Source organism: Camelus bactrianus, chromosome 4 (genome assembly GCF_048773025.1).
Source record: "Camelus bactrianus isolate YW-2024 breed Bactrian camel chromosome 4, ASM4877302v1, whole genome shotgun sequence".
NCBI classification, from domain to species: domain Eukaryota; kingdom Metazoa; phylum Chordata; class Mammalia; order Artiodactyla; family Camelidae; genus Camelus; species Camelus bactrianus.
This window is the reverse complement of record NC_133542.1, coordinates 48,826,550-48,851,434: the sequence shown is the minus strand read 5'-3', so window position 1 is coordinate 48,851,434 and position 24,885 is coordinate 48,826,550. Positions and strand designations below refer to the sequence as shown.

General features: G+C 47.0%; 1 protein-coding gene across 4 annotated transcripts in view; it reads left to right on the top strand.

The window, feature by feature from the left end:
• The window catches only part of GABBR2 (gamma-aminobutyric acid type B receptor subunit 2), a 353,312-nt gene that overhangs the window by 113,215 nt on the left and 215,212 nt on the right, over nt 1-24,885 (top strand). For 2 of the 4 annotated variants that reach the window (XM_074361882.1, XM_074361883.1), the window contains exons 2-4: nt 7,272-7,361; nt 11,067-11,183; nt 12,292-12,429. In XM_074361882.1, the coding sequence (XP_074217983.1) occupies nt 12,355-12,429 (75 nt within the window). In that variant the 5' untranslated portion in view covers nt 7,272-7,361; nt 11,067-11,183; nt 12,292-12,354. The remainder of the gene's footprint in view (nt 1-7,271; nt 7,362-11,066; nt 11,184-12,291; nt 12,430-24,885) is intronic. The other 2 variants (XM_074361881.1, XM_010952930.3) reach the window with 1 other exon arrangement.

Here is a 24,885-nt window from a genome sequence, read left to right as displayed (position 1 = left end):
TTGTTTTGTAAGTGAAGCCCAGGTGAAGAGGAGGGCACAGGGCAAGGCAAGGGCAGGCCTGAGGCTCTCACCCAGGCCCACATCTGTGCTTGACATCGCTGGCTCTATTCTCCCTTTGGTATCTTTCTTCATCGGTCTTCCCCATCACTGAGCTCCCATTAAGGAGGCCATTGAAGTGACCCGTCTGACTGGGTCCCATTGATGTCACATACTGGTCAAACCCAAGCCTCAGGGCCTCTTAGTTAATGGGCCTCTAAGAAGTGAGCTCCTCTGTGGACACACATCCTTCCCGGGGTGCTGGGCCAGGTTGCTCATGAAGCCTCACACCTGGACTGTTGCTCCCACACCCTGCTGGCCGCCTTCTTTCCCATCAGGCCTTCCTCCTCTGCACCAGCTGCCAGAGGCATCTGCACACAGCACAGCCTCCATCCTGGCACTCTCCTGATGAAAGTTCTGCACTACCTCCTGCTGCCTAGAGAAAAGAAACTATACTCTGCCTGGTGTTCAGGGCTCCCCAGGGACTAGCCAGTCTGACCCCACATATCTGTCTCCTTCCACCTCTCTTCTCTACTCTGCTCCTGCCCAAGAAGCAGGTACCACACTTCTCCTGTGTGCCCTGCACTATCCTCTCCGAGACATTGCTCATGCTGGAATCCCAGCCTGCAGTGCCCTCCTACCACTGCACTCTCTTCCTCATCTTCCAAGGCTCAGCTGGAATGTCACCTCCTCCAAGAAGTCCTGGCAGAATATCTCAGTGTGGTTTGACCATTCCTTTCTTTTTGCATGACTCGAGTCTCTACCACAGTTCACACTTTTATCCTGCCTTATGTTTCAATCTTCTCTTCCCCCACTGAAGTGAGAGCTCCCTCATGAGCAGGACCAGATGTAAACTTCCTTGTGTCCCCAGCACCTGCCACAGGATCTGACTCTTCACCGTTGCCCCTGAGTGTTAAAGGAATGAATGAGGGTTCCAGACCTCCATTACACCTTGTACTACATTTTACTAAATTATTTCTGCACCTCCTCTAGATTTTAAGTCTCCTGAGGGGACTTATACCCATCTCATACCCCTGTATCTAGCCCAGGTCCTCAGCACGTGTGGAACCTGTGTGCCCCTCAGAAGAGCACACTGCAGAGGCGTATGTGGAGTAGAAAGGAGTGAAAGTGGCCTGGTGGCATGTAGCTGAGTGTGTCCCTCCTCAGCAGGTGACCTGGTCCCCATTCCCAGGGGAAGGACTGCGACTTGTGAGATTTGTGCAAACCTGCAGGAGGAGCACCCCCCCCCCCACCTTCCTGACAGGCAGACTGCATACACTTTGTGTTCATGACCCAGAGTTTTTAAAATGTCACTCCTGCATATGTGGGGGTACTTATTGACAGCTAATTAGGAAACACAGTTTGTATCTACCAGTCTTTGAAAAACATTTTGTAAACTAGGTAATTGGCTTTCCCAGTGCAGAGGGGAGATGTGTGCTACGGCTCCATCATCCTCCAATAACATAGTCTGCAGCCGGCCAGCAATTCAGAGTGACAGCTTCAGGGAGAATACAGAAATGCCAGTTTTTCTCAGTATCCAAGATGGACATTCTGGCTCTCTGGAGACTTTCAGAAGCAGATGGTCTGTCCATCACCCTGGGGAAGGAGTGTAAAAAAATCAAGATGGCAAGAGTTAATAAGCTCTTTGGAATCGAGCTAAGCTGTGGTTACTCTTATTTCAGGCTGTATCCACCAGCAACGATTGTATCCACCATGCAGCAATAATTTCGTCTAGCCAATATGTACTAGATACCTGTTTGGAGCCAGGCCCTCTGAGGGCACAAGGGAACAGAGGGTTCGAAGGCCACCCAGTGCAGCGAATCTGAGTTATATCTGATCATCTCCCTTGAACTCTAGTTTGACATCAGTGTCCTGATTGATAGGAGAACACTTGTAAATATACAGCATAATTTCTTCCTACCTTTTCCTATAATCTTATTTTGTCTCTCTTTAAACTCTTCTCAGCTTTCTGTAATAGTTTCCCAGGTGTGTTGATTTTCTTATGTTTCAACATTTTTATAGTAGATAGTTAAGAATGTTTACTGGTCAATGCAGTCTCATCTCAGTAACAAACACCCCTATGTTTCAAGTGGTTCAATGCGTTAAGGTGGTTTCTTGCTCATGTCATAGTCAAGTGCAGGTCAGAGGGTGTGTTGGTTGGGTCCTCTGGGAAGCAGATGCCCAGAGTTCAAGGTGCATTGGGAGAAGTGCCCATGAAAGAAAGAGGAGAGAGAGCAGAGAAAGGCAGGGCAAGTCTTCAGAGTGTGGGCAGGTCTGCCACCTGTGAAAGCAGAGGGGGAAGGAAGGAGAGGTGGGTAGGAAGAGACTCAGGAAGCAGTGCAGCTCTGAGAAAGTCTCAACCCGACCAGAGGGGCTCAGGGTTGCCCATAGCTAAGTCTTGTTCTGGCCAGAAATCGTGAGCCTGTGTTTGGCCGCCATGCTCAGTCAATGATTTGGGTTGCCTACAAAGAGCCAGGCATATTCTGAAGGCAGTGCTCCCAGCATCTGTCAGCTTGGAAGACTGCCCTCCACATGACAGGTCCTCTGGCAGCAGTGGTGCCCCTCCATGGTGGCCACAGGGACTTGGGGTTAGGGGAGCTTCCAGGTCCTTGGAGTCTTCCCCACTCACACTATGTATGGAAAGAGAGCAGGAGCACCCATGAAAAGGTTTTATAGGCCAGTCCTGGGCAAAGCACCCATCATCTTTGCTCACATTCCATTGCCCAAAACTCAGCAGTCACACCTGAGTGCAAAGAAGGCGGGGAATGGAGTGTCATTGTGTGCCCAGGGAGATCAGAATGCCAACTCTGCCTGTTACTCACTGTGTAAAAACTCTGGACATATCACTCACGTGACTCTCTGACCCTCAGTTTCTTCATCTGTTGAAGTGTGGATAGTAGGACATGTTTCACAGTGTTGTTGTGAGGACTGAGTTAATATGTATTTAAAAGTTAAAACAGTGCCCGGCACAAATATAGCAGGTGATACAGCGATTGCCCTGCTGTTATCACCATTCTTATTTCCAGATTTAATGTGTCCGTAAATGTTTCTTGAATGACTACTCTGTTTGAGGAATCTTTATATGTCACAGGGACTTATTATTTCTCATAGCACTTAGTGGATGCTCAGAAAATGTTTGAATGAATCAATGTCAATGGAAAAAATATAGTGTATGTTGAATTCGGTTGACCATGGTGCTTGGATCATTTTTAACATGATTTAGCAATAATAAATGTTAAGTCCTGTGCTTTGGCTTAGAAAGCCAATCACAGAAGAACAGAAAGAGACAGACTTAAATGGTTGAGAAAGTATCTTGAGTGTGAAATGCCTACCAGTTTAAAAATGAGTTTCTGTCTCTATAAAAATAATATGTGCTTTAAAAAATTTCAGGCAAAACACGTTAAGTACAAAGAAGAAAGTTTTTTAAAAGTCACTCAAAATCTTACTGTTTTTAATGTGAATAACTCTCATTCCGGACATCTCTCTATGCATTCAGTTAGAGAAATGGACAAATAATTTTATAAAAAGATCATTATTACATGCTAATTAAAATTGATGTCAAATTTTATTTATTTGTATGTCAGAAGGAAAAAAGAGGAGTAAAGCAGAAGGAATTGCTCAATATTAAACAGTTTTACCTTTGCTACAGGAAATATTTGTTTTTAAAATATCTAAGGGTAGTAGAAGATTATGAAGAGCAGTGAGGTTAGAGCCCTGGCTTTTAAACTCCAGTTTTCCACTTTAGATGGTATCGATTAAAATCCTTGTATGGAAGAAAAGGAAATTAGCGATCTCATAACTCCTTTTCCATCTTCTAAATTTTCTGCTACATTATATTAGCTTTACATTGCTGATTGTTTCACATTAAATGGATCCAGCTCTCACAATCACTCCTTTTTATCACAAGCCTTCCTTTCCTGAGGTCTGTATTTTGATTCATCTTGTGGTTGGCTAGATTTTATCATCGAGTGGTTTCTTTCTTTCTTTCTTTCTTTTTCTTTCCAAGAAAGGTTCATAGGTGTTTTGTTACCAAGATTACTTGTGCTGATTTAGTAGTCTTTACTGACAGCAAGCTCTGTGCGAAGCAGGTACCAAGTAGAAGGCTTGCTGTCTGAGAATATATTAATAGAAGTCTGTGCTCAGAATGCGGGAGGTGATCGTTTCATTCAGTTTAGCATTGCGGCTAGGTATGCTCTAAGCGAATCAGTAAGGAAAAGACAGACAATCCAACTGAAAGATGGACAAAATCACCAGTCCAAAAGGGGAAACAGAAACTATACAAACATACAAAAAGATGGGTTATCCTCTTTAATAATCAGGAACATACAAATAGAAATGACATCAAATATCCCTAAGATTGGCAAAAATTAAAGTTGGTGAGGATGAGGAGTAATGGTCCAAATGCTGCTGGTGGGAGTGTAAATGGATAAAACCAATTTGATAAAACATGGGAAATCTTGTGAGTCAACGATTCCACTTCCAGGTTTATACCCTAGAGAAGCTCTACACATGTCTGCCAGGAGACACATATAGCTGTCTTGCTTACATCAGCAATCAAAACAAAACACTGCAAACAACCCAAGTGTCCATCAATGGGGGAATGAACAAATAGACCATGGCATGTTCACACAGTGGAATACTACATAGCTGTGAAAATGAATGAACTGCAGCTTTGTTCAGCAACAAAAATCTCACAGACATAATGTGAAGTCATAAAAGCAAGTTTCAGGCATGATTCCACTTACAGATACATTAAAAAATCAGTTAAATTAAGTGATAACAGTGTTTCAGGCATGTATATATATAATAAAACAACAAAGAAGAGCAAGGAAGGATAAACACAAAGTTCAGAGTAAGGGTTCTTCCTGGGTGAAGGAGGGATATGTGCCATGTGGGCACACAGGGCCTTTGGCATAAGCTGGGTGTTGGGTATACTGTATGTTCACATTGCTATTTTCCATGCTTTATATAAGTTATATGTATACATATATGTATTCTTTTCTGTGAATGAAATATTTCATATAAATTCTTGTTTTAGATAAGACAGTGCTCTTAAGTGGTACTGCTTGGGATTGAATCCTTACCATTTATGTGACCTTGGGCAAGTTTTAAAATATTCTGAACTTTAGTTTCCTTCTCTGTGAGATGGAAATAATAATAGTACTTACCTTACATAATGTTTGAGGAGTGAATAGGATAGTTTATGTGAAGTTCTTATTATCATGCTTGACACGTAGTAAGTGTGCAACACATTACTTTGCTTTTCTGTGCAGGGCAGATGGAGGTATTTGGGGTGCATCCTAGAAATATGTTCTCTGAAGCCTTTCCATAGGATGCTCACAGACAAGAAGGATGTGAAATTGTATCGTAGAGGGATGATGAGAAGAGCTAAGGATCCTTTGGCCTGAAAGCATCTCATGGAGGGAGGCTGGCCAAGTTTAGGTATCTAAAGGGCGCTCATGGGGATGGAGGACTGTACATGTTCTATGAGGTTCTAGAGCAAGGGTGGGCAAACTATGACCGATGGCCCAAATCTGGCTGCTGCCTGTATTGTAAATAAAACTTTATGGGATTGCAACCACGTTCATTCTTTTATGTTTTGTCTGTGGCTGCTTTTGTGCTACAAAGGATTGAGAAGTTGCGACAGAGACCATATGGCACACAGAGCCTAAAATGTTGATTACCTGGCCTTTTATGGGGACAGTTTGCTGACCTTTGCTCTAGAGTGAGAACTTGGACTAGGGAATGCAAAAGGAGGGTGATTTCAAGACCATAAGAACTTTCTAAGAAACAGATCTGGCCAATAATGAAGTAGTTTCCTAGTGAAGGAGTGAGACCCCTGCCACTGGAGGGCTGTAAGCAGATTGCTGACTGCTCCTGGAGCAGGATACATAAAGGGGCCCTTTGTGTCAGGGGCACATGTTGGACACATTAGCTTTTACATACTCCTTCAGTTCTGAAATTCTGTGCAGAGTAATTCCTGGTTTCAAATTGGTCATTATTAACTCTGACATTTTCTTGACATTTTTACATTTTAACTCTGAGCAACATTTTTTTTGAAATTTTTAAGTCAAAAAAATTTTAATTCTTTAAAAATGAGATTTAAATGAAAATGGATTTTATCCCAGAGTTCCACTCTTTCATTAAAAAAAATTAATTTTCATGGCTTTTGGATCTATTCCCATTTATAGGTGCTGAATTTTAAGAGCCTGTATGTGTCCATTATGATTTCCCTGTGACAAGTCCATCTTGGCAGGGAAGGAGAAGCCTTTGGAAATAAAATGGGAAGGGAGTTTGGAGGTAATGACCATGAGCTACTGGAGGTGTGGAATCTGTGAAAGGCAAGGAGGAAAAATCCTGGAGAGAAGAAGGGAGAGTGAGTTAGTGAGGGCCTACTGTGTGCCAGAGCCCCTGTCCAAGAGACAGGACTGCAGATCAGAGGCTGTGGCTGGTCATTCAGCTTTCACTTATTGCATGAGAATGTGAACCATGATGGAATTAGCTTCCTGTCTGCCAGTCAGGTGTGGGCAAGCCAACTGTCAGAATACCCTCTCGAGGGGAGTGAGGGGAATTTCTGGTGGAGGACGTTGGGGAAGTAGAACAGGATAAAACCTGTAGCTTTCTTCCAGGACACGAGAACCCTTTGTAGGGGCTCTGAGAGCAATTCGTCAAAAGCCAAATCGCTCAAAGACAACATGTCATAAATAATTTCTCAGAATAATGGTTTTGCCCAGTGACCAGCTCACTAAAATCCATCTGACAGACACCTTAAATGGTGGATAGAAAAGCTTCAGCATTTCCATGGCTCATGGAGGGGCAGGTCCAGAGCCCGTAAGAAGAAGACAATAATAAACAGGCATTAGGGCAGCATCTCCAAGCACAGCATTTAGGAAGGACTGAAATACAGTTGAAATTGACTTTCACTTGAGCCTCAAGGACAAATCCTTGTGAAATGGCCATGCGAAGTATCTGCAAAGAATCCCTTGGGAAACTCAAACTTAGAGAAATTCCCCAATGGCTTGATGAATTGATCATCAGGCAAACTCATGTGTAGTGGATTAACTTTCAGCAAGTGGCCTATAGTGTCTGTGCTCAAGTGGCTGACTCACCCAGCCTCGCCTGCCAGACACCTGCCTGCACCTCCCGAGGCCAGAGGCAAAACTCATACACAGGCAAGGACATCTGGGGTCATTCTCCTTTATGGTTTTCAAACATTTTTTTTTTTTTGCCACTAGCCATGAAGTCCTCTTTTCAAATTAAGTATTATGTGGCACCTTGATGCTGTATATAGAACAGATGAAGGAGATCTGCTGCTTGAAGTGAAGGTAAGGCACCTAGAGCCTCTCTCACTGGCCCCCAAGCATCTCTGCTGGGTTTGAAAACCTCCAGGCTTGTTCAGCCACAAAGACTCAGCTTTGGTCAGCTGGAGAGCCCATGAATTGGGGACACTAACCATGTCAGATAAGAAGAGACAGTATTAGAAGTGAGGATGAGGGACAGTAGCATCTAAAATGGGACAGGTACATCCATGTGATCTTTACTTTGTTAGTCACTGCAAACGTGTTCACTAGGGGAGCCGCAGAAGTGCCCTCCTTCCTTCTTCCTCCCTTCCTATCTCTCTCTCTCTTTTTCTTTATTTCTTTCTTACTTGGTGCCCCCTAGGTTGTTTCTCCGGCCTCAGGTCAAGAGTGCTGTTCAGGAAGAGGCCTGGGTTTACAGCATTATCCTGGGGGCATGGTCCTTTCTAGAACACTGTTGGCTTCTACCTTCCCTTCGCCCTTTCAGCTGAATTCTCTGGATCATTGAGAAAGCTCCAAACTGGGGACCCCAAAATCTCTCTCCTAATCCTGAAAGGACAGTGCACAAGTCCTGTCACCTTTCTTCACTTAGGGTCTGCCCTGAAATGAGGATGCAGGGCTGGCTGGGTTAGCAGTGCCTGCATGTTTGGAACTCACACAGCCGTAAAGGCTAAAGGGACGGGTGCCAGGGGGCACGGAACAGAAACCTACACAGGGTGGAAACCATCTTATTTTGCCACGTTAGGACATTAAAAACAAAATTGTGCTACTGTCTATAATTTTGTAACAGAAAAACATTTCAACACCATACAAACTATGAAGAATCTTGTCTAAAAATTAAGGGCATTTCTTCTAATGGAATATAACTTAGTGTTAAGGAAAATCTCATTATATTTTTCTTATTTTTCTCATTTTACTTCACCACATTAGTTTTCTATTGCTACTGTTAATGGATGACCACAAATTTAGTGGCTTAAACCACAACCACTCATTGTCTCAGTCCATGGGCCAGAAGTCCAGGCCTGCATGACTCTGCCAAGCCCTCTGCTTGGAGTTCCCAAGGTCAAGGTGTCAGCTGGGCTGGGTTCTTACCTGGATACCCAGCTATTCAGGTTGTTGGCAGGATTCAGTTTCTTAGGACTGTAGGACTGAGGTTCCCATTTCGTTGGTATGTAGGACTGAGGTCCCCCTTCAACTTCAAGCCAACAATGGCACATCAAATTCATCTCATGCTTTGAATCTCTGATTTCCTCTCTGCTATCAGACAAGAACATCTCTACTTTTCAGGGCTTGTGAGATCACACGGGGCTACATGGATAACACTTTAAGGTCAGCTGATCAGTAACCTTAATTACATCTGCAAAGTCCCATTTGCCGTGTAACCTAACGTATTCATGAGAGTAAGACCAAGGAGGTCACGGGACCCAGAATTCTACTTTCCACACCCAGCCTGGTGAACACGGAGTCAGATAAACATTTGCAAACACTGGAAGATTCTTCCAGCTCAAATACAGGTGGTCAAATATTCTCAGATTTTTTAGTTGATATATTCAGAAGGTGTATATTTTGAGAAGCTAGGACATCATTATTACTATAGAGTCTTGCAGGGACTAGGTTCTGGGGAAATGTTTGCTGAGCAAACAAGTATTAATAAGTTCATTGTTGCCAATATTGTTTTAATGCAACTTTGATATAAATCTTGTGGTACTGTATTATCATTGTCATTAGCACAGATTAGAAAGCAAGCTAAAATCATTACATAAATGTATTAAAATTGGAAGTGATTCAGTAAATCATGGTAGAAACAATTAAAACATCAACTGCTCCATTACATCTGCTTGTGCTCCACTGAAGATGGGAAGTGTTGCTTTCAGTCAAGGTCAGGGACAATTAATAGAGGCCCCAAGAAACAGTAAGAACTTAATCTTTCTTTTCTCCCTCCCTCCCTCCTTCCTTCTTTCTTCTTTTTCTCCCATCTTTCTCCCCTTTTCTCTTTCTCTCTTTCTTGGTAAGACAATTCTCTTGACCAATTTTTAAATTAAATTAAAATTTGAAAATTGAAGTATTTTCTGAATCTCTGCAGGGTACCACCCAAACTCACTAGCCTGGCATTCAGAGCACTCCTTAGCCTTAGCCCAGGCCAGTTACCCCTCATTCTCAGTCTCAAGTGCCCCCACCTGCCTCCACCCAGACCCCTCCCTGGTGCTCCCCTGTGGTGCCTCTGCTCTGGCACTGTGTCCTCTCCACCCCAGTGCAGTGCAGTGGCCACCTGTGCTCCTGTCTCACCAGACAGTGAGCTCTCTGATGCCAGGAACTGCATCAGATTCAATATTTCTATCCTTGTCAGCACCCACCATGGATCTCAGTCTAGAATCTCTCAAATAAATGAGGCGGGAACAATGAATATTAGCCCACTCTGGTCCCACATTATGTTCATTTGAGGGGAGAGGAGGGTGGAGCAGAGGGAGAGAGGAAGACAGAAATAAGGAGAGAAATGTGGAAGTACAAAGAGAGGAGAACAGGCAGGGAAAAGGTCAGAGGGCTCTGTCAGGCATCCGGCGGATCCTTACTGAGATCCCCTGTGTAAGCTCTGGGGAGACAAAAATGGAAACAATGACAAAAAGCCTTGCCCTCAGGGCGCTTATAGTTCAATTAGAGGACCAAACAGGCAAACAAAAATAGACAAGATGATTTCTGACAATTTTAAGAACTATTTTAGGGTGTTAAATAGGATGGCATGGTAGCGTGTGATTAGGGGTGGGGACCATTTTGGGTAGGGGGACAGTAACGACTCCCCTGAAGAGTTAACGGCTAAGCTGAGACCTGAATGATGAGGAGTGAGTTGTGCTGAGAACCACGGGAGTATTATTCCCAGCAAAGAAAACAGCAAGTGCAAAGGCCCGGAGGCAGGAGGGAATTGCTTTCCATTTCAAGGAACAAAAAGGAGGCTGGTGAGGCTGTACTTGGTGAGCAAGGGAAAGAGTAGAGGAAAATCAGGTCAGAGAGGAAGGCAGGGCTGGATCTTGTGGCTTCTTGCATCCATTATAAGGAGGGTTAAGAATATCATACCAAACTTGCAAAAAAATACAAAATAGTTATTATATAACCTGTCAGCCTAACACTTAACGGCACTTTCTGATAGCCCTGCCTAAGGTCATCCGACTGGGGAATTTAAGTCCCAGACATCTTATAATTCTCTAAAACTGATAAGATGTGCTGGTTTTCAATGATATTCTTTTCTGTCCCCAAAGATTATAGTTTTATTGCCCTGTTGGACATTAGCCAGTTTTATATCTAATTTAGCAATCTTATTTCTTATTTTTCCACCCACTGTAAAAATCCTCATCTCTCAAAACTTTCTTTCGAATCCACTTTGTCATCCTGCAGATCCCCTTTATTAATGAGTTAAATAAAAGGTTGACATGTACCCTCTATTGATTTTCACTAGAATTATGTTTTTAACCTTTTGAGAGTTATATTCTGATAGGAGTTTGGGTTTTAAGTGCACAGAAAGCAGGAGAGTATAAAGGACTAATATATGTTTTACAAAGGAGCCTCAGACTGCTTGGTGATGAACAGGCTTAACTGGGCCCCAGGGGAAGCAAGATGCCCAGTTAGCAGCCAGTGCCTCTGTCCAGGGGAGAGCTGGCCACCAGCCTGATGAGAGAGGGGGAGGTGAGCCTTGACTGACTCCCAACATCCGCAGACATTTGTCTTTGTTCATTCCCACAGTGGATCGCCGGGATCTGTTTCCCCCCTCACATGTGAGCTCCTGGGCAGGAGCTGTGTCCAACTTTTCTGTTTCCTCAACATCGAGCCCTGGGCTGAACACAGAGTGATGTTTGGCAGGTATCTGCTGAATGATTTCTTCCCTTTAGATTCACCTCCTCCTCCTTTTTTATTGTGATAAAAATGTATATAACATAAAATGTACCACTTTAATGATTTTTAGGTGTACAGTTCAGTGACATTAAGTACATTCACACTAACCTGCAGCCGCTACCACCATCCATCCATTTCCGGAACATTTCCATCTTCCCAAACTGAAACTGTGCTCATTAAACAGTAACTCCCCGTTCCCCTCCCCCAGACCCTGGTAAACCACTATTCTACTTTCTGTCTTTATGAATTTGACTCTTCTAAATATCTCATCTAAGTGGAATCACACAGTATTTGTCCTTTTGTGTCTAGCTTATTTCATTTGGCACAATGTCTTCAAGTTTCATCCATGTTGTAGCATGTGTCAGAGTTTCCTAAGGCTGAAAAATATTCCGTTGTATGTATAAATCACAATTTGTTCATCCATTCATCTCCTGATGGATGTTTGGGTTGTTTATGCCTTTTGGCTATTGTGAATAATGCTGCTCTGTACATGAGTGTACAATATCTCTTCCAGTCCCTGCTTTCAGTTCTTTTGGGGTATTTACCCAGAAGTGGAATGCTGGATCATGTAGTAACTTTAACTTTTTGAGAAACTGCAGTACTGTGTTCTGTTGAAGCTGCACCATTTTGTATCCTTACCAGCAATGCACAAGGATTCTGATTTTACCACATCCTTGCCAATACTTGTTATTTTCTGCTTTTTTAATAATAGCCTACTTAATAGGTATGGATTCGTCTTCTTTTAAAATGTAAATGACCGTGGTGTGGGGCCCCAGGGTGAGGCATTTGGGCACCCTTTCCTCAGTGTGCCCTGAAGAGAGATAACTGAGGAGCCAGAGTCTCAAATTTGGAGAGCACTCAGGTGGAGGACAGCCAGCAAAGAGGGTACCAAGACCACGCCTCACTGAACCCACAGCATTGACTCAGGGCTGGCTTAAATAAAGGGCTCACGATGGGAGAACTGAAACCCATGTTTCCCATGAGGAAGATTTGTTTGTGAATCCACTGTTGGGCCCTTGTCCCTGGGGAAAGCTGTTTCTAATATGCTCTTCTCTTTCTGTGTGTTGCTCCCCAGTGTGATAATGCAAAAGGGTTGAAAGCCTTCTACGATGCAATAAAATACGGGCCGAACCACTTGATGGTGTTTGGAGGAGTCTGTCCATCTGTTACGTCCATCATCGCAGAGTCCCTCCAAGGCTGGAATCTGGTACAGGTAAGATCCTGGCCACCTTTGGTTGGGGAACTGTCTTTGATTGGCCACCAATCTTTCGCAGCAATGGTTCCTTGCCCAACACGGTTCCTTGCCAGTTCAGGCCTCACCTACTCTTTCCTGGATGATGGCACAACTTCCCACTGCCTTCACCTCCTGGCCTGATCCTCTGTCCTGTCCTGACATGGCTCTCACGGTGGGTCTCTAAAGGGCAGGCCTGATGCCACCATTGGTGTTTGAAGTCTTTTAGTGACTCCCTGGCCCAACTTTCATGGCCATCAATGTCCAGCCAGTCTTCCTGTCCAGTCTCATCTATCCCTGCCACTCACTTCATGCCTCAGCCCCACCTTCCCCAAATGCACCCTAGATCTACAGGCCTCGGAGCCCTGCTCTCGCTGTTTCCTTAACCAGATGATCCAAACCTCTCTCCCCACACTGAAATTCTTTTGTCCACTAAGACTGCCTTTGTCCTTAGTTTAGCCTTTCCCTGGACTTCTGGCTGTTATTCACTCTTTCACTCTACACTGTCAAATGTTCTACGAGTGCATGGTCTGTTTAGATGAAACTCACCTGTGCTAGCCATTGTTTGGAATACAGGAGAGGAGAGTGTAGAAAGATGTGACCACCCAGGATGAATGGTGGCCCAGGCACATGTTTTGCTTCTTTGCTTCATCCATCCACCCATCCATCATCCATTCATCCATCTAACAAATATAATGCAACTTACTGTGTATCTGGAATTTTGGTAGACATGGGCGATACAGTGCTGAACAGGACAGACACGGTCCCTACCCTGTTAGAGCTTACATTCTAGGAGGGAGGCAGGCAGGAAGCAAATAAACAATTAATAATACTAAGAACAACATGTACATAGTATATATGTCAGGCTTATGAGGTATCAGACACTATTATGAGCACTTACTTTCATTAGTTCATTTACTCCTTATAACTTCTCTATGCTGTCGGTACTTTTAACATCTCATTTTATAGATAGGGAGACTGAGGTACACAGAGACTAAATAACTTGCCCAAGGACCCTCAGCTCATAGGTAATAGAGCCAGGATTTAAGCTCGAGGGCAGTCTGGCCCTTGAGATAAGATTGTGGGAAGGAGATTGGGCTAGGATACAGGTAAATGGGGTGATGGGATAGTGACTAGCTCAAAACAGTCAGGAAAAGTCTCTTGGAGGAGGTGACAGTTGAGCTGAGACCTGAAGCATGAGAGGGAGTTGGATGGGTAAAGAATAGTCCACCACGTCAGGATGGAATGGCACATGCAGACAACCTGTTACGGGAAGGACCTGGCATGTTCAGGGAACAGAAAAGAGGGCAGTGGGGCTGGAGTGTGATGAATGGGGAGAGGGAGAATGAAGGGAGGAAGGAGCCAGACCCCAGGAGATCTGCTTCCATTGACTGAAGACCTGAGTCCAGCCCAGCATAGGTGGGGTGCTGGGGGTAGAGCCCCAAGATCATGGCCAGAGGGGAGGTGGGAGGCAGCCATGGCAGAGCTGTGATGAGGGAAGAGTGAGGTCCCAGGGGAGGGCCACCCACTCAGCCTGGAGTTAAGGAAGGCTTCTCATGGGAGGTGAGCCAGCTGCGAAGGAGGAGAGGGCGTCGGACAGCTGGAGACATGGAGGAGCATGCTTGCTGGCAGAGGAAACTGGGCGTGCAAAAGCGGGAGGTGGGAAAGCGTGTGGGCTTGGGGAGCAGTGAGTCACTCGCTGTGGCCGGAGCAGGCCACACTAAGTGTGGGCGAGCGTAACGGGACGAGGCCAGAAGAGCAACTCGGCGTGCTTTGGTGCAAACCTAACCACGGAGCTGGAAGCCAGCACAGCTCAGTGTGCTGGGGGAGCCTGGCTTCCAGCCCTGCGGCCCCCTCAGCCGTGAGACCTTGGTGGAGTCACGTACCTTCTCCACCCTTGAGCTTCCTCTCCTGAGTACCAAGGAGCACGCTAGACACCTGCTGGTCAGGGCCAGGCACTGCCTCTCTGGCCTCAGCCTCCCATCTGTAAAAGCAGGGTAATAAGAGGACTGACTTCATTGGGCTGCCATGTGGCTGAGTGACTAAGCAGTGATTAGAACTGCACCTGGCATGTCCCAATCATTAAGTGTCTCATGTTTTACTATTGTTGTCACCCCTGCCCTGCATCCTGCTACTCCCTGAGTTGAATACCCCCTTGAATACCTCAACACTTAGCATTTCTTGTCTTTCCTGAAACATTTCCCACCACCTGAAACATCCCATTCTCCCCATGACCTGTATGACAAGTCCTACCATTCTCAGAGACCCAGCTTAAATACTGCCTCTTCTAGGTTCCTTACTGCACTAGCCAAAGTAGTCCCTCTTTTTCTTTCTCTCGCTTTCTCCTATTTACTTTCTAGCAGAACATATACACAGCCCATCCCCTAGACCCCTCTGCCTTTCCCTGCTTAGGGCTTTACAGATGTGGGGGCATATTTAGTTGGGCTGTGAGCATCTTGAGGACAGAAACTGGGCCTGAGTTACCCCTGTTCTTCCTGGTGCCTAATACTTCACAGACCTTATCAGATTTCGGCTGAATGGTCAGAGGGATGGAGGGAGGGATGGAAGGATCTGTAGATGGACAATTTGTCCAGACACAAGAGACCAAGCTTCCTGGAAACTCCCCAGCCAGAGAAGAATCCAGGGAGCTTCCTGACCTTCTCACAGCCTCACCTAGAACTATCTGCCCCTCAGAATTCCCTAGGAGCTATAGGAGCAAGCACAGTGTTGCAGACTCCTGGCTTGCCAAACAGAGCTACCTGACCTCAGCATGAACAAGACAGCCTCTGGAGCTGACAAGACAGGAAACTTGGGTTTTGAGACGGGAGTGGTATTGTATTTTGCTGCATAACAAATGACCTCAAAATCTAGTGGCTTAAAACAACAATAATCATTTATTACTCTATCATTTCTGTGGGTCAGGAATTCAGACCCACAGAATGGCTTGCATCTGCTCCATGATGTTTGAGGTCCAGCTGGAAGATTGGGAGACGGGGGCTGGCATCATCTGAAGGCTTGCTTGGGGCTGGAATGTCTGCTCCCACGCTTGCTCCCTCACATGGGGCTTCTCCATGGGATCCTCTCCATAGCGCTGCTAGAGGGGCCTCACGGCATGGCAGCTCGCTTCCCCCAAAGCAAGTCATCTAGGAGACAGAGGTGGCAAAGTTTTTTAGAACTTAGCTTCAGAAGTTGCACACCATGTTTTATTGATCACAAATTAGCTCCTATTTAGTGAGGGAGAGGACTTTACAAGCTATAGCAGGAGGTGAGGTCCACTAGGGACCATCTCAGAGGCTGGCTGCCACAGGAGGGAGGGATTCTTGGGTGAAAGCAGGAACTCACATTGCTCAGAAAGTGAGACTGGATGCTGATGTTCACCCTTCAAAGCCCTAGGTAGGTACCGCTTCCTCTGTGATGCCTTCCCTGATCCCTTTCCTTCTGTGCCTCCCATCCCCAACCCCAAAATTGAATTGATTGTTCCCTTCTAAACAATGTCTTCTCAATGTAGGGGGTCATGTCCCTCAAGGGGGTGAAAATTCATTCTTGTGGGAAAAGGGCAAAAAAACCTCACTCTTTTTATATATAAAACACAGGTATACATACAATGCATAAACAGATATATAGTATACCTGTGGTCTTACAACTTCACGAGTCAAGTGAAATTAGGAAAAAATGCTTAAAGGTGTCTTAGGAAAGTGAAAGTGAAAAGAAGATTGAGGAGCGTATGTGGTTCTGCATCACTTCGATACTGCATATGGTGTTTCGTTATTAAATGTGTTACATTCTGTGGAAAATAGTTTATTCTATATCTGGGTCTTCCCTACTAGATTATAAGCTTCTTGGAGTCACAAGCTCTCATTTCCTTCATCTCCTAGTTTCCAGTGCCTAGCACAGGGCCTGGCACACAGTAGGTCCTCACTGAGTGCTGAACCAAACCAAGTGCAGGGGATAAGCTGGGGAGTCTGAAACTCTCCATAGCAGGGTTGCTCATGATGTGAACTTGACCACGGGGGAGGCAGAGGACTTGGGAAAGATGCAGATTCTCAGCCTCCACCTCAAAAGAATCCCTCTGCATTGTGGACAGGCTCCTGGGGTGATTCTTGTGCACCATTCTTGTCCACCACAGCCATGCACATCTGTTGCCAGACACTGGGCCAGACCAAGGTCTCCAGCTGTGTATGGATCAGGGACACTGAGGGGCTAAGAACTCGACACTGCCCAGCAGGTGGGACAGCTCTGGGGACCTGAAAGGCAGAATCATAGGATGAGCCCAGGAAAGGGGTAAGGGGGTTGTAGGAACAAAGATCTAAGTCCCTATCGGGAATAGCCCTGGAGGATTTCTGACCTATCCTGCACTCTTGGGGAACTCAGCCCCATTTGTTACAAACCAGATTCTGAGGATCTTCCACCCACTCCCCACCTCCTGGAGGCTGAGCTTGCCTGAAGAGACGGTGGAGGGCTGGATGAGTGGGTCTACTGTTGCCCAAGGGATTTGATGAGTCCCTTAACTTACTCAAAATTGGGCTCCGAAACAGAGTTCCACAAATGGGAAAATGCATGTAATTTGTGTAATTGAAAAGGAGCTCTGACTGCCCTTTGGGGGAACAATGCTTGCTGGACAGAGACAGCCTGGAATGCATAATCAGTTGGTTCTGTTTCCTCGTGCTACAAAAATAGGGATTTGCGCCACAAAAGGGTAAAAATCCACGGTGGTGCTAAAATCAGTTAAATTTAACTTTTGCCTTTTGCCGGGCTTCTTGATTCATGGTTGCTATGTCGAGAGGCTAATACTGTGTAAGTCGTGATGTGAGTCACTGGGAGCATCAGCTCCTCCAACTAGTTGCAGGGACCTGCATGGAGCCCAGGGTGTGCATGGCAGGCTTGGTCCCTATCCTCCTGGTCAGAACCCGCCCAGGGTAGAAGCTCAGATCTGGGCCTCACACTGGGACAGACTCACCAGGGCATAGCCTGGGAGGCATCTGGGAAGGGTCGGGGTCTGGCTATTGGAGAGCTGAATGTCTTCAGACTGGAGAACCTGCAGGGCCCTGGGAAGGAGGGAGGAGTCAGCCTACAAAAAGCTGCATGGCTTTTTGAGGGATTTTGCTGGTTCTCTGAGCTGTAGGTTTGGAGATGCAGGATCAATGGCTGCTGTTAGCGGTGAGCAGGGTTCTCTGCTCCCTGCAAGTAAGTCCTTGCTGCTGGAGGCATCTGGCATGGAGTGGGCTGCCTGGCTGTGATATAGTGAGTTCCCTGTTGCTCTGAACACCCCAGTCTCATCCAGTCCTGCTGTTGGGGAGATTTAATACATGGAGTAGGCATATTCTAGGTTGCTGGCTCTCAAACTATACGGTGAGTCACTTACGGGGGCCAAGGATTTGCTTGTGTTAATGCAAATTATCGGGCTCCACGCTGAGCAGGTCTAGGTTAAAGGATTCATCAAATCCCTCAAAGACTGTGGGCCCCACTCCTCACCCCCACTGCCATTTCAATACCAGTGGCTCAAGTGATGTAGATACGGTTGGTTCCTAGGGACTTGCGAGGCTAGGTGATCTCTAAGTCCCATTCATCTCCCAGACATCAAGACTCTGATGAGTGCCCCTGGTCCACAGAACTTCAATTTACACAGCTCCTGTTGGAAAGAGGACATGGAGGTGACAGCAGGGTATGCTGCTGGGGCAGATATCCCCAGGACAAAGTCCATAGCCTGTGACGTGGCAAGAGGTGCTCTTTCATTTCGCCCCTCTCTTTGCCACCCACCTGCTCCTTCATGCCACCGATCACTTACAGGCTGTTCCCTCTCCACCTGCAGGACTGTGCTCATCCTTCCTAGTGCAGTTTGGCTGCCTCCTCCGCTGTGAAGTTTCCCGTTCCTTCCTCTTTGCTCCCTTACCTGCATACCCCTCCCACGGTGATTGCTGCCCTGGCACACACCCGGCGTCAAGCTGCCTGAGGGCAGTGCCTGCTCTCATTTGCCCCTGCACCCTGTGCCTGGTGCAGGCCTGGCTCAGATGCTGAGCGGTACCTGGGCGTGTTTGCAGAGAGCCGGATGCCTGCCTTCGAGGTCCCAGTTTCATTCCTAATGACAAGGGCAGATCATCAGAGCCTGTAAGACCTGGGGGGACCCAAGGACTCTCCAACTGCAGCCCCCTGGTGATAGGACATGAAGGGACACCTGAAATGGCCTCAGCCCACATCTCCCATCTCTGGCCTTGATGCTTTTCAACTAATATGTTTCCTTTGAAAAATGTTTTCGGACCTCCGTAGAATCCTTTCCTCAGAGACCTGAAGGTGGCTTGCTTCTGACCCTGCCCTGCACTTTTGGGACCAATTCTGCAGACCTCCCACCAGCCTGGTCTGTCTGTCTGAAAGCACGGGGCCTGGGGCAAAGCCGGAGGGTTTGGAGCTGGGTGGGGAAGATGGAGACAGAGCGCAGCAAAGGTACAGGAGATATGGCCAGAGGGGGTTCATACCTGAGACCAGGACAAAAACCCCTTCCTTCTTGGGAGTGAGATGATAGCTGCCTCAGCTTGCAGACAGAAATAGCCTCGCTGATGAAAATAAAGTCAGATTCCTGAAGGGATAAAGGGCTGCTCACAGGAAAACGCAAACACTATTTCGTCAAGAACCGTTTCCCGCAGAGCCTGTCCTTTAAAAGGCATCCGCAGCAGATTATTAAATTGTAGATGCATTTCTCCTGGCACTGTCCCAAGCTTCCCCTCGGCAGCCCACCCTGCCTCCGGGCCTGCCGGGGCACTCCTTGTGGACCTTGCTGGGCCGGAACATTGCAGTTTGTGCGATGGGGCTGTCTCCTTGGAGCTCACACGAGAGAGCAGAGGTGAGGAGGTCATGTGAACAGGAGAACCTTGACTCTGCCTAAGTGTTGGCACATTTAGGACTTGTTTTCTGAAAAGTCTAAATCATGCTTGGTTTTGACATTTAAAAAACCAAATCAGTGAAAACCCTCAAATCAGGCCCTTTGCTATTTACCGAATTCCAGCATACCTTTAAACTGTCGGTTGATGCTGTTTCTTTTATAGGAACAGAAATTTTGTCATCTGACTTGACTTTCTCAAGTGACTACCTTATTAAAGCTGTGGGTTGCCTGAGAAATCCAGAGATTGTTTTCTTAGTTAGCTGTGGTTTGTGGAATTTGAGGTAGAGTCAAAGAAAGGCAAAGAGCCTTAGCAATCACTGGGTCCAGTCCCCCCATCATACAGACTGGGAAACAGGCCCAAAGTGGGTAGGACCCATGTTCTCACAGTAACAGCAAAGCTGGGTCCCCTGGCTCACTCTCCAGTGTTTTGTAATTATATTGTGTTTTATTTTATCTTTCTCAGCCCCACTTTTCTTATGTAAAATGGGAATAGCAAATTAGCCTTACATGTTTTGTGCAGTTGTGAGAATCAATAAGGCTCTTCCTTTTTTAGGTGAAAACACTTTTTAAAGACTACAAAACAGTAGGTGCTGTTACAATGTTGTAATGTGATAATATTACAATGACAAGGATTCCTCCCCAGGAGCAGACCTCTGGTCACACTCCCTGTTCTGCATCAACAGCACTGCAGACCCTGAAACTAAGGCATCCGAGGCAGGATGGGGGTTCTTCAGCAAGATACTCAAAGTGCACACAAGGTCTGCTTCTCAGCCCCCAAGAATCAGAATCCAGCAGGCCAAAGTTCCACCACTGCCAGCCCAGGTGATGCCATGCCCTTGCCGTGGAGTGGCTGACAGAGACTGTGGACTTGACCGAAAGCCACTTAGGAGCTATGATGTGATTAGGCACAGCTGGAAACTTTGCTGCTCCTGCTGCTGCTGCACTGCTCTCTAAGAAAGAGAACGGAGGCCAATAATCCAGGGCGGGTTGGAGCCATTTCTTGGCGCTGATCTCCAGAGGGGCCATTTAGCACATTAATAATCTATGAGATGCTTCCACCTTCTGGATTCATTAAAAAAGAAAAAATAGATGGGGGAGGAGAAAGGGAAGAGATATTAAAGACATTCACTATGGCCAAATGGAGGGGGCAGGAGAGACCCCGAGGATTGGAGACAGTGGATGGCCCTTCCTGGTTATAAGATTGGATGCCTGGTGCAATAAAAAAGGTTCTGAGAGCAGGTGGAGTGTCATATGTGAGGCAGGAAAAGGGTGCTAGCAATTGGTTTGCATACACATGGGTTGTAGGAAGTATGAGCTGAGCCCTCAGCAGGGATCCCAGCAGATCCCATTGATCTTCTGGGGAGAAAGGGAGGTGTTCTCATTCATTCATTCATTCATTGAATCATGCTCATATTTATTTACTCATTCCCTTATTCAAGTGCAGTGCCTTCTGTATACTCTCCCAGACCAGTGCCAATTCTACTGCCCAACACTGCCACCCCCAGGACAGGTGGACATGGCAGAGAGGCAGTGGGTGTAGTAACCAGAACAGAGGCCTGGAATCCAGCGGCTCTGGGTAATTGTCCCTCCTTTGTCTTCCACTGACAGCAGGCTTGGGCAGATTGGCAACCTCCGGGAGCCTCGCTGAACTCACCTGTGAGATGGGCTAACTAAATCTGCCCTTCTTCTGGGGCCATTGAGAGCATCAACTAGGACAGGGAAGGTGTGGCAGGTGGAGGCCCTTTGCAGACTGTAAGCTTGCTACAGATTAAGGTTCATATTATCATCGCTGATGCTTCTGGCACCTGAGATGCCAGCCTGGCCCTGGGCAGGGAGCTCCTTGAAGAATTATGTCTCCATTTGTCTCTAGATTCAAAGTTTTGTGGATGAAATTAGCTATCACAGACCATGAAGGTGATTCAGAACAGTAAAATTAAAACAGAGAACCTGCAGGAGAGGCCATATAAGCCCAAGGCATCTGTGAGCAGTGCGCATACTCTTTTCTGGTTGAGTTTTCACGGAAGCAGAGGCAAAGAAGGGCACGATGCTATCGAGTGCGTGGTGGTTCCCAATCTATTCCTGCCAAGGACCCAACATATCTTTCCTGTCCATCTGGTAAAAGATTCAATTCAAGGTTCTGACCCCCATTTTTAATTCAAGACCATGGTATCTAAAGTGATATCAGTTCCCAGCGTGTAACTCCAATGGCCTCATTGTTGATGCGTCTTTCACCGCCTGGAAATATGCTGGGTGTAAATAATTCATTCTAAATAAATAAATTACTCGTACTACTTACGGTACGGCTGATGCTGCTAGGATACAGCCCAGCCGTAGGTTACACTGAGTCGGGTCTGGAATTACAAGTTGAGTCTGGAAAGAACTGGGGAGGGAATCAGAAGACTCCCTCCAGGAGGACAAATGTGTAAAATGGGTGTAATACCAACCTCACGGGGTAGAAATGATAAAGGTGGAGCAGGAAACGTGAACAGGAAAGGCCCAGGCAAATGGGGACAAGTTGGTCACCTTGGCCAGGCCCTGTCCTACTTCTAGGAGCCTGGTCTCTGAGCACTTTATTAGTGCTCCAGGTGACTCTGATGCACAGCAGTGGGTGAGAGCATCTGCCGCAGAGGGATGAGCCACCCTCGGATGGAGACAGGATGGCTCCTGGTTGGGGATGCTCAGAGGGGATTCAGGCACCAGATGAGGGGGTTGGACTAGGTGATGTTTCCCAAATGATCTGATGGCAGGACTTATCAGGTGGGGCGGAGTGGGAGCGAGCTATTGGTTTACCAATTAAAAATCAGATTCCCAGGTCCCCCGATCAGCATCTCCAGAACAGAAGCCTGGGAAACTGATTTTTAACAAGTGCTTTGGATAGTTCTCATCATCAGGGAAATTTGGGAAATCCTGTCTAGACAGTCTCTAAAGCAATGTGGTCCACCGACCAGCAGCCGCACCTAAGAGTATGTTAGGAATGCAGACTCTCAGGCCCCACCCCAGACCTACTCACTCTGACTCTGAATTTTAGCAAATTCCTATGTGATTCTTGCCAATCTAAGGTGCCTTTCACCCAGGAGTACCTGGGGTCTCTGAGGGGAGGTGAGGTGTGTCAGCTGAGTAGGAACGGTTTTGAGGGTAAGTATTCAGACTCAAGTTGGCTTGGGGAGAGAGCTACTGATTCAGCCCCAGGATTCACCTTTGGAATGTCACAGTGAAAATGCAGTTGCGGTCAGTGTTTTCAGCACATCTGGCAGTCCCTGCAGTCAGCATTGTGGGCCACAGGGCCTCTTGTCAAACTATGGTTCTTGAGTCTCACTGTGACGGGCTGACCTGGGAGTCTCTTTCAGCCAGCAAGGCCCGTGATCGTAGTGGCCAGGAGTGCACAGAGGGGACCTGTGGCTCCAAATAAGGAATAAAGGACAGGGCACTGGGTCAACGTGAGGACATCTGGCTTCCCATCCTGGCCTTGCCATCTCCCAGCTGGCTGGCCTTACACAAACCACCTCCTGTCCCTGAAGCCTGAGCATCCTTGTCTGTAACTGTCTGCTTTCCTCCCAGGACAGTGGGGACTTGCTCCAGTGAGTCAGGGCCCAGGGGTGCTGCTAGGCAAGTGCTCTGGAACAAAAGCTTGGGAGCTGTGTCACAACATGGCATTGACTGCTCTGTCCTCACCCTGTTTCATAAGGTGGTCCTCTGCCCATTTGTTCAGATGAAGAAACTGAGGCCCAAAGGGGCTAATGGGCTCAGTCACCCTTTAAACTGATAATACCGGATGTGTTTTTTAGACTCAGGGTCAGATGGGCTGGGGCTCCCATCCAGGCTCTGGGGCTTCTTAGCTGGTAGCCTCGAGCAGGTTACTTAGCCTCTCCCACTCTCAGCTCCTCCTCTGGAAATGGCGGTGGCATCCTACTGACCCTGGCTGGTTGTGAGATGACCTGAGATGATGCTGGCAGAGTTCCTCACACCATGCTCACAATTCTTCAAGGCCCAGGGAACCCAGGTAGAGGCAGGGCCATGGGATCTAGGATCAGCACTCTGGCACTGGCTGTGTGGCCTCTGTGCATCCCTTGCTCTCTCTGGGCCTCCTATTGTAAAGGGAGAGGGTTGGGACAGCAGATAGCCTTGATAGTGTCATGTCCTTACTCTGTGTGGCTCGAAGCCATCAGCACCTGTCTTCACTCTGTTAGCTTCCCTCTTGGGCCCTGCATGTGATTCCCTCCCCTAGGGGCTCCTGGGCTGGGGCCTGGTTCCCCTTCCATTCCTGAGCTACTTATCACTTAGGCATGCAGCCTCCATCATACCTCTCCAGGCAGAGAACCCTCCATTCTAAGGTGAAGGAAATGACCCCAGAGGGGTCCCGCGGCCTGCATAGGGTCACACCATGAGTAGTGGTTGAGTTTTGGCATCAGCATTTTGCTAGGTCCCCCTCTAGTCTGATCCCCTCGTGCTAAAGGATAGAACCTGCTCTCTGCAGATCAAGGGCCTTTGCCTATGTGTTCCCACTGCTTGATGCCCTCTCTGTTCCCCCTCCACACCTGGCACAATCCTCTGTATTTTATGATATTTAGTTCAAGTGTCACCTCCTCATGAAAGCCTCCCTAAATCTTCAGCAGCCCTGCTCCCCAGCTGGAGGAGGCACCTGGCCTCTCCCTTTGCCTTTTCTTCACTTACTTCATCTCTTCCCCTTCTTGAGTGTATTACAGTTCTCTGATGAGGTTTCAGTGTTACCCAGCACACTGCAAACTCCTTCAGGACAGACCTTGCCTGCCTGAGCCTTGGCTGCACCCCAAGAGCCTCGCACAGGACCTGGCACTGAGTGGGTGCTCAGAAATCATGAATGGACACCTCTGGGTGGCCCACTACAAAACCAATTTGTAGTACTACTGGCCTACAATTCTATGACCTTGACCGTGGGGCAGGCACTGTTCCACTGTGCATACATGAACTCATATACTCCAAATACCAACCCTCTGAGCTGGACACCACTCTGCCCATTTCACAGATGAGGAAATGGAGGCATGGAGAGGTTGAGTGTCTCACCAAGGAATTCCCGGGACCAAGTGGCTCTGGAGGCCGTGCTGGCATCGACTAGGTGCACTGCCTCTCACACACCCTCCTCCAGTGCCTGGGGCAATACTGTGGGGAAGGAGGAGCAGGTATCATCCTGGTGGGGCCTGTTTGCTGAATGAGGAAAATAAGAGGCAGAGAGCAAGGCTTGCCCTGCTTCTTGCTGTGAGCAGACCTCAGGGTATAGGAGTTGGGGCTCCGGAGGCCACAGAGGCTTCCTCTGTGTTTCTGGGGTCCCTCCGCAACCTACCTCTCCAGGGAGCTTCCTGCCTGTCAGCAGATGACGACCCAGACTGGCATGAGCCTCTCCGTGCAGACATGTGTTCTCCCTGTAAATCATTCATCACACACACACCACTTTTAAACTTACTACTCATCCAGTGACTTGTATATAAAAAATAAATGGTTCCTTCGAACTCAGAAAATAGATGGACTGATTGTCGTGAAAATCAGTAACATGCTAAGTATTTCAAGCATATGGTAGGTACTTCAAGTTC